The sequence below is a fragment of the Artemia sp. Qi Xiang Cuo genome, chromosome 1 (genome assembly GCF_049724085.1).
Source record: "Artemia sp. Qi Xiang Cuo chromosome 1, ASM4972408v1, whole genome shotgun sequence".
NCBI lineage: Eukaryota > Metazoa > Arthropoda > Branchiopoda > Anostraca > Artemiidae > Artemia > Artemia sp. Qi Xiang Cuo.
In genome coordinates, this window is record NC_142794.1 from 92,133,737 (window position 1) to 92,149,208 (window position 15,472).

Here is a 15,472-nt window from a genome sequence, read left to right on the forward strand (position 1 = left end):
TCATTACTAAATTACGCCAATTGCACATTCGAATCATGATAGGAGAATTTTCGTTTAAAATTAGGCTTAAAATTAATATGATCGTGATGCTAACCACAAATCTTTTTTATTTTCTCATACCAATTCTGGGGTTGAATAAGGTATTTCATTCATTTTTATGATAAAATACACAAAAAATGATGATTTCTGTTTTAGATGAATTGCAATCTGTTTGCCTCCTTGTGTTTACGGTGGGAATACAGCTTAATCTTTCCTTGCCTTCTTCTTAAATGAACATTTAGAATGGTAGAACGAAGGCTATTGAGTTATTTTTTTCAGGACGCAACAATCATTATTATAATTTTCTCATTAATTGACTTTTGATTGGACATCCTCTGCTAAGAGGATGTCCTGTTTTCGTCTCCTCTTTTCAATTAGGTCATTTTATTGATTTCCCAGCCTATGGTAAGAATACCCCCAGGGGCACGCGAAGGCCTGTTAGGGGGTACGCTGGGATTAAAATCTTGGCGGGGTTGCCACAGAGGTTGCGTTCGTAATATACTTAGATATTTTGTTATTTTATCAGTTATTCTGAATATACTCTGTTTTCATATGTTTTGTATATTTAATTTGTGCCTTTAAAGCTCAGTTTTTATTAAGGTGACAAAGATTATAAAACTAATTTCTTAAAAGCATTATATGTGGTTAATAGTACTAGGTGGAAGGGGGTATTCCACGATGAATATGTTTTCTAAGGGCTATACGATTTAAAAAAAAAGATTTAGAACTACTGACATACATCTGTGGAAACTTATGTCAGTTTGAACTGTTTCATTGCAAATCCTGCCTAACTAGCTCCAGAATAGCATGAGGTGGTCAAAATTATCAAATAAGCTTTTTTTACTATTCTTGGGCCACATCCGACAAAAAGTATTGTGCAGGAGTCTCGTTCCAAAGAGATTGGATGAATCTAAAAAATGGAACGATTCCACAAAAAGGAATGGCTTAAAAACAACAAATAATTCGACAAGCAAAAACTCATACTGACATGTTGGAGCAAATTCTTTAGTTCTAATCATAGGCAGCAGTGGCGTAATTCCGTCAAAATCCTGTGGGGGGGGGAATTGGAGCCAATTTTCCCAAATCAAGTAAAAATGATAGGAAAAACTTGAAAATGGGTCACATATTGCCATAAAGGCAAAGATACACTAAAGAAAACTGACCTGTTTCTCTTGATACTTCTGTTGTTTGACCTATTTCTCTTGATATTTTTTTGCAATTTTTGCTTGAAAACTGACCTGTTTCTCTTGATAATTTTTTGCAGAAACAAAATTTCATCTGTGGGGAGGGGGAGCAAACTGAGGTATGGAGGGGAACAAACTTGGTTCTGGAGGGGGCAGTTGCCCCATGCCGCATAGCAAATTACGCCCCTGATAGGCGAAGCACTTGTGCTGCCTAAGTAGAAAGTGAAATGGGCTATACGCATTATAATTTTTTACCAAGACACTTTGTATAGAAGGATATGTCGTAAAAATTTCGAAGTCGGCGCATTCGATTGGAAATCGAATGTTGTACTGCATTTTTAAAGAGTCAATAGTGATTAGAGGGCAAATAGCCCTCTCCACGCCCCTAATTCCCAAAAAAACGAGATGAAAATTTTGAGATAGCCATTTTGTTCAGCATAGTTGAAAGTTTCAATAACTATAATTCTGGGAAGGTAAACGCTTCGCAGCCCTTGGGACAAGGGCTGCAAGTTATGCAATTTGCTGGCTCTTTAATTTTCTTCAAAAACCTCTTTTTCGGCCTTTTTTAAAAAAAAAAATATTATGTTAACAATGCGTAACCCGCAAAAGTTATAACTTTTGCCCCGGGGGTAGTGGGAGAAGGTGTCAACCTCAGAGGCGTAGTTATTTTACCTTTGGACTATTTTGAACAAAATAGCCACTTTTTGATTGAATACATTTTGGGGGAAAAGGGTGTGGGTGGGGGGCTGGTTGACCTCCTATTACTTTTGACTCTTTAAAGAGGCACTAGAACCTCGAATTTCCTATAGAATGAACCCCCTCCGGAGTTAATATCACCAGCCCTTCCATATGAAGTGTCTCTGAGGAAAAAAAAAGACAACAGCATAATACATTGAAACCTTACGGCACTCTTCTACAGGCAACAGTAGAGCATTGCCTATTGATTTCTGTTCATTTTGAGTGTCATTTACTTCTCTATGAAAACTTTTTTTCTGGAAGTTTTTGTTTTAATTAATTATTTGTAAAGACGGTGGATACAGTGAAAATGTAAAAACTAAAAGATCCAATGCCCAGGACAGGATTTACGCATAGGCCCACTAGCCTATGCCCGGATAGCCCGGGCCTAGTGGCGCACAATGCGGAGGGGCAGAAACAAAAACACAACTGAGAGTTCGGTATCACCTCTCTCTTGCATTAATTTTGGCTCATCACTCATCAGTTGCCTACTGTTCAGGGCTTTTCCTGTAAATCTCTGCCTCCTCGGAAAAAAAATTGCTTGGGCCTAGGGGCACTAAAGATTTAAATCCGGCACTGCCAATGTCAGGTTCTTTTTCACAGTTGAAAAAAATTCGGAAGATAGGTATATAAGTCTGCAGGCAGACTAGATTATTTGAAGCTATGGCAATGACAGCGGTTAAGTAGGCTACCGTTCTGAAACGTCGACGCTTTGGAGGACAGAGGAAGATTTGTGAAAGAAAAATCAAGAGAAATTGTCTGCATTTAGTTTTAGGTACCCATTTGACTAACCATATGTAAAAAAAAAAAAAAAAAAAAGATTGCTTTTTAAAAAACCCTTAAATAATCAACACAGATTTATCACCTTGACTTGTCATTCAACATCCGATTTTTTGTTCATTTACCGTTTCGCGTTACACTAAAAGGATTTCATTTATTTTAGATGCTGTTTTTTCCGGTTTGTCTGTATTTTCATATTTCTGCACTGAGGACCACTGAACGTATGTCGGTCGAAATATTTACACGGTTGGAGCCTTAAATCGATGGAGCTTTCAGTTGAATTCAGGTTTTCTGTAATCCTTGGCCCACCTTGGTCACTATATGGTTATCCACACTCGGTGATACTTTTCTATCAGCAAGAGACGACGCCCTGAACAAGCAAGTTGAAGCCTACATCATCCAAATCATTATAAATTTATGCCTGCGAATATTTTACTACAATGGAAATACAAACCATATTAGATAAATGCCCAAGAAGAGGTTATTCAGTCCCCCCCCCCCCCCAAAAAAAAAGAAAACAAAAAAAACAACAACAAACGAACATCATAACAAAGAAAAACGAGAAGAAATATCCGTTAACTAAAATGCATGCAATTCTGTCCCGTTTCTATACTTTGATTTCCTCGAGAGAATCCACTTCTAACAGTCACCCACCAAAGCTGTTGGCAGTCATGGGCTCTGATTAGTCACTTTATTTTGGATTTTCGACAACTCGATCAACATTTTCACCGGTATAAATACGCAAAAAAAAAAAAAAAAAAAAAAAAAAAAAAAAAAAAAAAAAAACAGCCACAAAAGCACAAATCCTTTAACATGCGGGCAGTGTTTCAGTCTCTGGCGACTAAACACCACATTAGAAGCCGAAGAAATTATTACATACGTCAATAATTTTGGTAAGTAAGTCCGCTGCAGTCACCCATTCCTTATCACTGTGGAGAATGCGAGCTTGTTGGTATTGTCTTTGAAGTATGCCGAGTTGAGAATACCATTTCTCTGCTTCTTCGTTTGATTTGTCTCTCTGAAGCTGAAAAAAAAATTATGACAAAATAGAACACAAAATAGATACATCACCAAGAGTGAATTGACGTCCGGGCTGAATCTATGCTTAGGTAGAATAGGTATAAGGTACTTAAATACAGCAAATGTGAACCGACATGTTACTAGATTTGATCGTGTCCAGAATATCTGTCTTGAGTCCTACAGCATTTGATAGACTCCCCGGGTACACCTTGTCCATAAAGTATGTCATCCTGACCTTTACAGTTCGTGGGATTGAATTGTAAGTAAGGGGTGACTCGGCCCAATAGTAACCGAAACTCTAAAGCCAGAATTTTGATAACAATAGATACATCAAAAGAAATGGCTTTATATGCTGATTCAAATATTTAAAATTGATTAAGTTTAATGCTACACATTAAAAGCTACGAGCCTGAGATAATTTGCCAGATTGTTGAAGGGGGGGGGCACACGCAAAAAATCCAGCGATCTTAATCAAAATCATACAATCATCACGGAAGCGTGTTTACATGTCTTTATTTTTATTTTTACAGGGGTGATGATGTCGAACCAATGGTTCTAAAAGATCGGACAAGAACTCATTCGAACGGAAATAAAGAGTTTTAGTGCCCTTTTTAAGCGACCAAAAAGATTGGACGGTAAATAATCCCTCTCCTGAACCTTTTGTTTCCTCAGACATCCAATCAAAATTTTGAGATAGCCATTTGATTGAGCATTGTTGAAAGATCAAATAACTGTGTCTTTGGCGATGACAGCTATATCTGTAGCATGGGACGTTGGAAGCAAAGCCGAAATGCCCCTGATACGATGGATTCGAGTGGTCTGTGATCGGTAAAAACATTTACTGGCCGCCCATATACACATTGGTAGCGATGTTTACATTCGAATGCAATGGCAAGCGCTTCTCTCTCAATTGGTAAATTGTTTTTTCTTTTTCGACTGGTGACAGCGATCTTGATGTATTACCACATATTCTACCGTTGAATATCAATATAGCAACAAGGGCATGTTGCAACGCGTCAATTTTGAGTTAACATCTTTTGACTTGGGGTTGAAGTATTTGAGATTTCCACAAATGCGGTCCGTGATGACGGTGAACGCTGTGTCATGCTCTGGTGCCCATTTGAAATTGGCAACGCATTTGTGGTGCCACAAATGCGGTCCGTGATGACGGTGAACGCTGTGTCATGCTTTGGTTACCATTTAAAATTGGCACCGCATTTATGGTGCTACAAATGCGGTCAGTGATGACGGCGAACGCTGTGTCACACTCTGATGCCCATTTGAAAAAAACTCTCAGTTCTGTATTTCCAATTCCACAGCTTCAGCAAGGTATTTCTACAGCTTCAGGTATTCAGTAAGACTGTTTTCACTTCCTTCCGGGATAACAAAGGTACTAAAGAAGTCCTATCCGTTTTCTAATACCCATACAAAACTTCACTGCATTAGATTTCCCATACAAAGAGCCGCTGAACATTGGCTTTAGATGTTTACAAAACCTTGTTCTGGCATCTTTAAAACTGGGCTGGTCCCAGTTACTGAGTGGGGGTACAGATGGGTCCACTTTTCTTCTGAAACTATGCACGACTCTTCTGATTTTTCTTTAATGAAGAAGTCCCCACATCCCCTGGGGAAAGATCTTTAAAATATAAAATTTGCCCATTGTTTACGTATAGTATTTGTTATTGGGAAGTATGCATACATTTTTCGGGGGGGGTGGGGGGTAAACTTTTCAGGGGAAATTTTACTCTGGGGGACTTTGCCAGAATTCCAATGCGAAATTCTTTTTATTGGTCTTAAATTTCTCTTTGGCAACTTAATTTTACGCGTGGAGATGTTAAGGGTATATGTCCAGGGTAAATTTTCACCGGGACTAAATTGTCAGAAGTATCTTTCGATGGGAAGTGGAGGGGGGTTCCCGTGGAGGTGGAGCCGGATTTCCTTGCATTATTTAAAAAAGATCAGAAATAAAAAAAAATAAAAGTTTTTTCAACTGAAAGTAAGGAGCAACATTAAAACTTAAAACGAGCAGAAATTATTAGATATATAAGGGGGGTCGTCCCCTCTTCAACACCTAACGCTAAAGTTTTAATTTTGTCCCAATTCTTTAAGAACTACTCCTGAAACACAATGGTTATTTAATTAGAACAATAAGAAGATTTTTTAAAAGCACTAAAAAACTTTAGCATCAAGAGCGAGGTGTTGAAGAGGAAACGACTCCCCTCGTATATGTTATAGTTTCTGTTCGTTTTAAGTTTTAGTGTCGCTCATTACCTTCAGTTAAAAAAAACTTGTTTTTTTGTTTGATTATAGCAAGGAGGAACATGCATTTAGGAGCAAGGCACATATTCAAAAATTGGCAGATTAAATTAATATTGGGAACGAAATAGATATCGGATGAAAAATTGAAGCAATCACAACAATTTGGAAGCCACCAATCTTAACTTTTCTTTAGCATGTGCTTGATGAGCGACTAAAGCCTTTTTTTTATCATTGATAAACACAGTAAAGGTAATATACAGTAGCGAAATGTTCCTCCAAACATGACACACGTTTCATAGCGCTATTTGGGAAGTTTCCCAAACCGTCAGCTGTCATAGCCATAGCTTCAGTTGCTACTTGGTTTTCCATCGGAAACACTTGTCAATGCTTGTGCGCGAAGGCGGGATCATAAAGCTTGTGTAGTTTTAGATCTGTGTCAAAAATTTTCAATGGAGAGTATAGGGCTTTTCGCTACTGCATATTACCTTTACTGTGTTGGTAAACCAGGTGTAGAAAGAAGCAAGCAAATATTTTCGAAATTCCACTTTTTGTATAGAACAAAAACAATTGAATGATACGCCTACGGATTCATTATTATTTCATTATAATTTGTGTCATTTTACCTTATTTAGATCATTTATCCTCTATACTTTTCAGGATAGACTAGTGGTGAGAGGCGGGGAAGTAATAGACATCGAAGTTCCGTCAATTCACAAAACTTAGGGGGAAGGTATGCATTTTTCAATTTCTAGGGGAGAGGCAAGTTGTCATCTTTTCAATGAAAAACTCCCAAAAATGTGTTTTTCAAAGTCTTCGCTGGTACCCTAGTTATGCTAGTTTAACTAGATGTAAAAAGAAAATCGTTTCCTAATTCGTTGGGATAAAAAAAAACTGGGGTTTTAAATAGTCAAAGAAAAAAATATAAAAAGAAACAGTTGGAAATATTCTGGCTAAAATTAACAGATCAGGGGGATAAATCGAGGGTACCAATTCAGGAAAAAACTGGGGGAAGGACAATGAATTCTGTCGACTCTTCTCACAAAGATCCCAAAAAAATAGGATTTTCTCAGAAATCAAGGGAGATTTTAGGCTAGAAAAAAATAACATACCAAACGAAAGTGTTTTTCAAAATCTAGAGGGGTTATTACACCCTTCGTCACCGTTGAGTATGTTAAGCATACTAAATAAAAAAAATAGTGGCAGTGATTAAAGCAAATAATGCAACTAAAAGCGACGATTTCAAAGCACCTAAGCTTGTTGTCTTCTAAAGCAGCTAAATTATGACCTTGGTGATTGGGTTGCTGATTTAGTGAGTTTTTTTTCAAGAATCTGGCGATTTTCTTTTTCACCTGGTGGTAATCCTGTACGTAGGTGACTATATATGGACACCCATCGATCCGTTTTACACTCTTTCCAAATACAATAATCGGTTAGGAGCAACATTAAAACTCAAAGTAAACAGATACTACTCTGTATACAATTTAGGCAGTTGACATTCCTGGCCTAGGTACGCTTCAGTCCTGGTGGCACTGGTCATTTGGTTTAGAACAGGGGTCAGTGGCCTGACCCCGCAACCTCCGACAGAGTCAACCCAGCTCTAAATGGATACCTGGAGAAATATGGGGTAAGGGAAAACAGGAAGCATGTGCAAAATCACACATATATATATATATATATATATATATATATATATATATATATATATATATATATATATATATATATATATATATATATATATATATATATATATATATATATATATATATATAATATATGTATGTATATATATGTATATATATATATATATATATATTGTATATATATATATATATATATATATATATATATGTATATACGTATATACGTATATACGTATATACGTATATACGTATATATATATATATATATATATATATATATATATATATATATATATATATATATATATATATATATATGTATATATGTATATATATATATATATATATATATATATATATATATATATATATATATATATATATATATATATATATATATAACTGAAACTAATTTAGAAACGAAAACGAAGCATGTCTCCTGAGAGGTGAACAACTTGGAACTTGGAATTAGCAACTTGGGAATAACAGAAAATATTGTTTAACAGTCTATCCAACTTGTATCTTTAAAACTACAGTAAATAAACTGAATGATGATAAATAATATTATTGCAGGATTACACAAAACTAGCGCTTTACGAAAAAGACAAACAAAACAAAAACAAACATTACTGGATTTTTATATACGTAGTATAGACATAAAGAAGTTCTTACCACTTTTTTCAGTTCAATCTCAGCTTCTTCTAATCTACCCAACTTCACTAGTATAATACCTTTTTGAATTCTAGCCTGAAAAAAAAAATGCAACAACATTACATCTTGGAGACTTGCTTTATAATAGCCTAGGTAGTTTGATTTTTGAATATAGACCTACTAAAGAGCGCCATATTTTCCCCCGTTCCAAATCTCGAAGTTACGGGGGTTACGTGCAAATCTTCTGATCTAATATTCTTCTTACTTGGCTAATGCTTCCCCATTCCGTAACTTGTTAAAACATTTTAATAATATGACGGTCTTTTTAAAATTGCACCATCACGTATTGTCATTAATTGCTAAGTAATTATGTCGCTAAAAAAAGTCCTGGTCACGAACTATAAGTAAGGAGCGACAACGCCTAAAAGTAGTCTAAATGAAAAAAAGTTCTGAAGACAATGCATAAATTTACTTCGATGTTAATTTCACATATATAAAATTCATCCAGTTTAGAGTTAACGTACCCATCAAAAGTAACAAGAATAACTGGACGATTTTCGAGAAAAAGAAAAGAAACACCGACAAAGGGGCAAATAATCTTGAAACGAATTGCACCATCAAATTGAATACACCAGAGAGCCCTCTTTTAAAAGTTTCAAGCTCCTGTTTATAAGAATACAGACTTTATTTTCTTTTCTGTTTTTTTTAGGAGGAAGATCCCGGATGCGTGCTTCATTTTTTTTTTACCGTTTTTCAGGAGTGATCGTGCCAAACCAATAGTCCAATGAAATCGGGAGAAGACTTTTCTGCATGGAAAATAAAAGTTCGTTTCCTTTTTGGTAAAAAAAAAAAAGCGAAATGAATTTTTGCCATTCTTCGGCACAAAATACAATTTTGCCCCAGAGATGGTCAAGTTGTTAGTTGTTATCAGTTGAAAATCTTGAGATAGCCAATAGATTTTCTAAATGATAGATTTGCCAAATTATCAAAAACTATACATTGAACTTCCCAATTTCTGAGGTAGTAATGTTGCACGGTGAAGCCACTCGTTCCTAAAGGGTCACATAGTAAAAAAAAAAAACAATAAACGATTAGTATTATCATTTACTTTAAGGCTTCATTTTAATTAAGAGGATTAAAATGAATGTTGGTAAGTTAATGGATTTATTTCGGCTATTTTTTGGACCTAGACTGTTTTTTAGCAGAGCTAAGCAAAAATAATAATGTTTGCGCATTCAGCTATTCTTAATTTTATCCAATCAAACAGTCGATCGGGTACTGATGATGAAGTTATTATTAGTAAAACTCCACGCAGTGGAGTTTTTTCCTGAAAATGTTCTCGAAGATGCTAAAGTTGATTTATGGGCAGAAATATATCCTAGTAGCAAAACAGCACCAATGAGACAAGGTGATCAAGCCTCCGCTCGGCATGTGAAAGACATGATTGATTTGCTGCGGAGGTGTGAAAATGGGGAGGTAACAGTACCAACGTACGTAATTATTTCACCCACTGAAATCCCTGTAATTCCTGCTGTTGCTTATCATAAACTTGCTTTCAAAATTTATTCTCTAAATTGTACCCTTAACTTCATTAAAGAAAAGGTAACAGCTTATGATTTAAATTGTCCGCCACTTAACATTCCTTATGCTAGTTCAAATATTGAAAGCACCGTCACTGTTATCATTTTAAAAGTGCCTACTAAACTTGACGATCCTTCGAAACTGGCTCACGCTATTAACAAAATTCCTGATCTTGAAGCTATTCACAGCATAAAGCCTTCTGGCGATAAGCTGTTTGTTCAGATTAGTCAATGTGCAGCAACGATTTTCAGCGATGCGGTTCCAACTGTGTTGAAAAGCTGTGACGCTATGATGCGCAAAAATAAATTTAATGGCAATGTTAAAGGGATGCCCGCTTATTATGATACGATGATCTTTAAGAAATGTGAAAATTTAATCGACGTTGAACGTTAGGGAAAATCCATGGCAGTGAATATTACCTTTGCTGATGCTTTAGCCCAGAGTAATAGCCTACGACTCGGGCTCAAGGCGGGTTATGAATCCTTCCGGATAACTGAATTCCTGCGCCCGCCCCGTTGCTTTCATAATTGTCAACCTCCCAACCACATGAAAACCAAATAATAAGCCAATAAAATGCAACCGCTGTGCCGGACTTCATGTAGCATCCCGTGATTCCCCCTGAGTTTTTGATCCAAAATACGCTAATTGTAAGGGTAGTCACGCTTCGTATAACCTAAAAGGTCGTATTCTGCGTGATGTCCTCGGCAAACGTGTGATTCGGAAATAACTGTCGAATTGTCCGTCTTAATCTGCTCTTTTAATATCAATGGCATGCAGGATAAAGATGACTCATCAAACCAAAAAATGAATGATTTTGACATTTCGTTCTTGCAAGAACATTAACTTCCTGCCATCTCCGTTAACTCTCTACGAAGAAGCAGTCACCATATTGTGTTTACCACTAATGTCCACAAAACAAAAGGCCGACCCTCCGGGGCCTTGCATGTGTTATCAAACGATTAGCTACTCCTTTGTCACCTGTCTTATTTCATTCCTCTGATAATATTATGGAAATACGACTTGGTCACCTAGTAATTATAAATGTATTTCTTCCTTGCGATCAGAAACGTCTAGCTTAATTTACTAAGTATTTTAATGCCTGCTCATCCCTTAAAACTGTTATGCAATATTGGAAAGTATGGGTATCGGAGGCTTGTGATAGTTAATTTATATAGTGATGTTCATACCTCCTCTACTTGAACTAAATTAGTTTTATATTCGTTGCCTATTGGTTACCATATAGCACATAAAGCTTTTGATTACAGTTATATTCATAATAGTGGTAATGTGACCAATATTGACCATTGTATCTGCTCCGCCGATGTCCCCTGTTCTGTCATTCATGTTGACAAAGAAGAGCGTGATTTTAACCACCCATCTCCCTTACTGTGACATTAACCGCTGATCCATCTAATAATTCGTGAGTTACTACTTGTAAAAAAAAAAGGTGTATGAAACGAGAGTGGAGCCTAGCAGCTCTGTTGTCCTGCGTAAAGATCCCTTCTAATCTACTGTGCACGAGTGTTTTTTCGCAACAAGCCAGAGCACAACTGAATGTGGATTACCTTCGCTTAGTTCAGTGTATGAAACAAGCTGAGAATGATGCTGTCCCGCTTGTCCGGGTTAAATTCAAAACTCGAAGTTCGACTTGGAAAAAAGATACAGGTTTTAAAGTCGTCAAAAATCGTGCCAAACTCTGGCTTCGCATCTGGACTGCGAGTGGGCGGCCTTTGCGAGGTGTTTGATATAAGAAGTAAGACAAAAGCGGAGTTTAAACAGTATCTTCGTTTGGTTCGATAATATGATGCTGAGTTCCCTAAAACTGCAGTACAATGGAAAGAAGTCATGGATTCATCTAAATTTGATTCGTTAGGGACCAGTGATGTTATCCCAGATTCGTCTTGGCTTAGGAATTATATATATATATTTTTTATGTAATCTTGTACATGTTATTCCTGTATCAATTAAAATTATTGTTAATTGTACCCTAATACTACTAACAACTCACCGCAGCACCAAGTCGCCAGAGGTCAACACAGCTACGCACGCTCCTCCACCATCCCAAATCTATTCAAAGCCTCCCTTTTTCCACCCTCCCACGAAGTTCCCATTTCTTTTAAATCTTTCTTTATGATGCCCTCCCATCCCAGATGAGGACGAACTGCTTTCCGTTTAGCGTTAGACAGTTGATCGAAATGGACGGTCTTTAATAGTCTTTCAACCTTCATTCGCTGAGCGTACTAAAATCGCCTAGGCCTTTCCTTCATTATAGCCTTTGGAAGTAGAAAAAAAGCACACTTTTCATATTTCCTACTGAATGGTTTACAGTCGTACAGCCGTGTCCCCTGATAAACACGCAGGCCAATTTTCTGGGAAATTACCAACAGAATAACCTCCGCTTTTCGGAGCACCCATGCTTCAGAGCAATATTTGACCACTGACATCACTGTAGCTTCTACTATTCTAATCTTGGTTTGCAGACTTATCTTCCTATTCTTCCAAACTTTTTTTAACTGTGAAAAAATACCCTGAGCCTTGGCTATTATACTTTTAGCATCTTCACTGCTCTCACCATCTTTACTGATAATTAATTTCAAAAAAATTTCCGCAAAATAGGTTTTTCAAAGAAAAGTAAAGAACTCCATTAAACCAAAAGTGAACAAAAATAAAATCAAATAATCTACCAAGCGTGAAACTACCACAAATCAGCATTGATAAATAATCGAAATCCAAAACGAACAGAAATTACAATAAATAACAGAGTCAAACTCAAAACGAGCAGAAATTAACATTAGTATGGCTCAAAATCCCTATGACTTCCCAGGGCCAGAACATAATTTGCACTTAACTGAAAAAATATAAAGGATTTTACTTTTATAACTTTGATAAATCAAATAATACTAACATTTTGACTACTAATTATCATAATATGTATATTAAACAGACAATGCACATTCATTTTTATTTTTTTTTCAGTAAAGTGCAAATCATGTTCTGACATTGGGAAGGCATAGTGGTTTTGAGCCCCGCTCATATTAATTTCTGCTCGTTTTGAGTTTGACTCGGTTATTTATTGTAATTTCTGTTCGTTTTGGGTTTCATTTATTTATCGATGCTTATTTGTCGTAGTTTCATGCTTGGTAGATTATTTTATTTTATTTTTTCTAATTTTTTGTTTAATAGATTTATTTACTTTCCTTTGAAAAAATTATTTTGGGGAAAGTTTTTTTTTTAAATTCATTTCTGTTTGTTTTATACTGACACAGTCTTTTCTTTTCGTTCTTTTAAGACTTTATAGTTTGGCCTGCTATTTGTATGTTGGAGAAAAATTTCAGCAATTTTTAACAACATACACCCTTTTAAAAATCTGGACACAAATAGTAGTGTTTAATTTAGTTTCATACCTCCTCTAGTTTACCTGAAATAGAAAACTTGATACCATTCGCCAAAAAAATCTGTTTACTTTCTTTGATAGCTTGAATACACTTACGCTTTTTTTATTTGGTTAAATTTTAAGAGCGAAGTAGCCCCGAAAGTTTGAACATAATACCCTCAGTCGTTCTTGAGACACTGCTGAGATGCCTTATTGGGAATTAGAATTAACACAGTGCATTGTGATTTAATCTTAAGGCAACATTTAGTATTATCAAACATAATGGGCGAATGGGAGGGTGGGCGTAGGAGGGGGACTAGTTGCCCTCTAGTCATTTTCGACTATTAAAAAGGGCATTAGCCCTTTCTACGCTATTTTGATTTGGTTAAATTTTAAGAGCGAAGTAGCCCCAAAAGTTTGAACATAATACCCTCAGTCGTTCTTAGGACACTGCTGAGATGCCTTATTGGGAATTAGCATTAACACAGTGCATTTTGATTTAATCTTAAGGCAACGTTTAGTATTTTCAAACATAATGGGCAAATGGAAGGGTGGGGGTGGGAGGGAGACTACTTGCCCTCCAGTCATTTTCGACTATTAAAAAGGGCATTGACCCTTTCTATTTTCAATCGAATGAGCCCTTTTAGAAGTTCTTAAGACAAATCCTTCGATACGAAGTGCCCTGGTCTAAACAAAAAAAAAGAGAAAAAAATAATACTCCACCAGGGCATAACCAAAGACCTAGTTTCTAGAATTTTCAACTGCGTTGAACAAAATTGCTATATCAAAATTTGATTATATGTGTTTGCGGAAATAGTGGGCGTGAGAGAAGGGTTAGTTCTTCTCTAATCACTTTCAACAATCGAAAAAGCCACTGTCCCTTTTAATTTCCAATCGAATGAGCCCTTTCGAAGTTTCTATGACAACGCTTTCAATAAAAACCTTATATGCCCCCAGGGTATAACTTATAAACTTTGCCCTGAGGGCTATGGGGGAGTGGTCTTCACAAAAACATAACATTTATCTGAAAATCAACTATACTGAACAGAATGGCTAGGTCAAAATTTTTAGTCGATCTATTAGCGGAAATGGTGGGCGTGGAATGGGTGTCTGTTTCCTTCCAATTACTTTCAGTTATCGATAAGGGCACTAAACGTTCCAATTTATAATCGAATGCACTCCTATCTAAGTTTATATCGTAACCCATTCGATACGAAGTGCCCTGGTTTAAGACCAAGAAAAAAAAAATAATACATTGTGCCAACATTGGGCTTTACTTAGGCAGCGCTATTTCGCTGCCTATGATACAGCCAAGCTAAGTGAAACTACCTACCAGATCAATCTTTTCGTAGCCCAACGTCACCTTTTCATCTTCACTTATTCCTAGCCTTAGTGACTGTCTTCTTAACATTAATTTTCAAACCTATTCTAACACCCTGAACTCGCAAAACCTCTTAAAGTTCATTCATTTTACTCACACATTTATCTAGGATGCTCTAATCTAATCTAATCATCAGCATAATCAAAGTCCAGGAGAGTTTTTCCTCCCCATTTGATTCCGTGGTCTCCCATTGCCTTTCCTGTGCTCCTTAAGTCAAAGTCCATCAAAATAATCATAGGCAGCGCGCTAGCGCTGCCTAAGTAAAGAACGATGTGGGCACAATGTGTTTTTGGTTTTTTTCTCCATACCCGGGCACTTCGTATCGAAGGAGTTGTCGTAGAGACTTTCAAAAGGGATAATTGGATTGAAAAGTGGAGTGGCTAGTGCCCTTTTTAATTGTCGAAAGTGATCGGAGGGCCTCTAGCCCCCCCCCCCCACGCCCCTCATTCCCCCAAACACATCCCATCAAAATTTTGAGATAGCCATTTTTTTCAGCGTAGTTGGTTTTCAGACAGAAAATATGTTTTTGAGGAGGAAACTCCCCCACAGCCCTCATGGCAACCCTCGGGCCAAGGGCTGTAAGTTATGCCCTTGGGGTATATAAGATTTTTAGAGAAAACTTCGTTCTAGAAATTTCAAAAATCTTCATTCAATGGGAAATTCTAATGGCTAGTGCCCTTTTTAATAGTCGAAGGTAATTGGAGGGCTACAAGCAACCCCCTCCCCCCCCACAGCCATCATTCCCCCAAACACATCAAATAAAAATTTTGAGATAGCCATTTTATTCAGCGTAGTTGATATCCAGATAGAAAATATAATTTTGAGG

The 15,472-nt window shown here is 36.6% G+C and overlaps 1 protein-coding gene across 1 annotated transcript in view; it reads right to left on the minus strand.

Annotated features, from left to right (window-relative positions):
* The window catches only part of P58IPK (dnaJ homolog subfamily C member P58IPK), a 77,775-nt gene that overhangs the window by 37,430 nt on the left and 24,873 nt on the right, over positions 1 to 15,472 (minus strand). The window contains exons 4-5 of the mRNA XM_089096867.1: positions 8,333 to 8,407; positions 3,619 to 3,762 (exon numbers count right to left, since the gene is read on the minus strand). Of these exons, the coding sequence (XP_088952993.1) occupies positions 3,619 to 3,762; positions 8,333 to 8,407 (219 nt within the window). The remainder of the gene's footprint in view (positions 1 to 3,618; positions 3,763 to 8,332; positions 8,408 to 15,472) is intronic.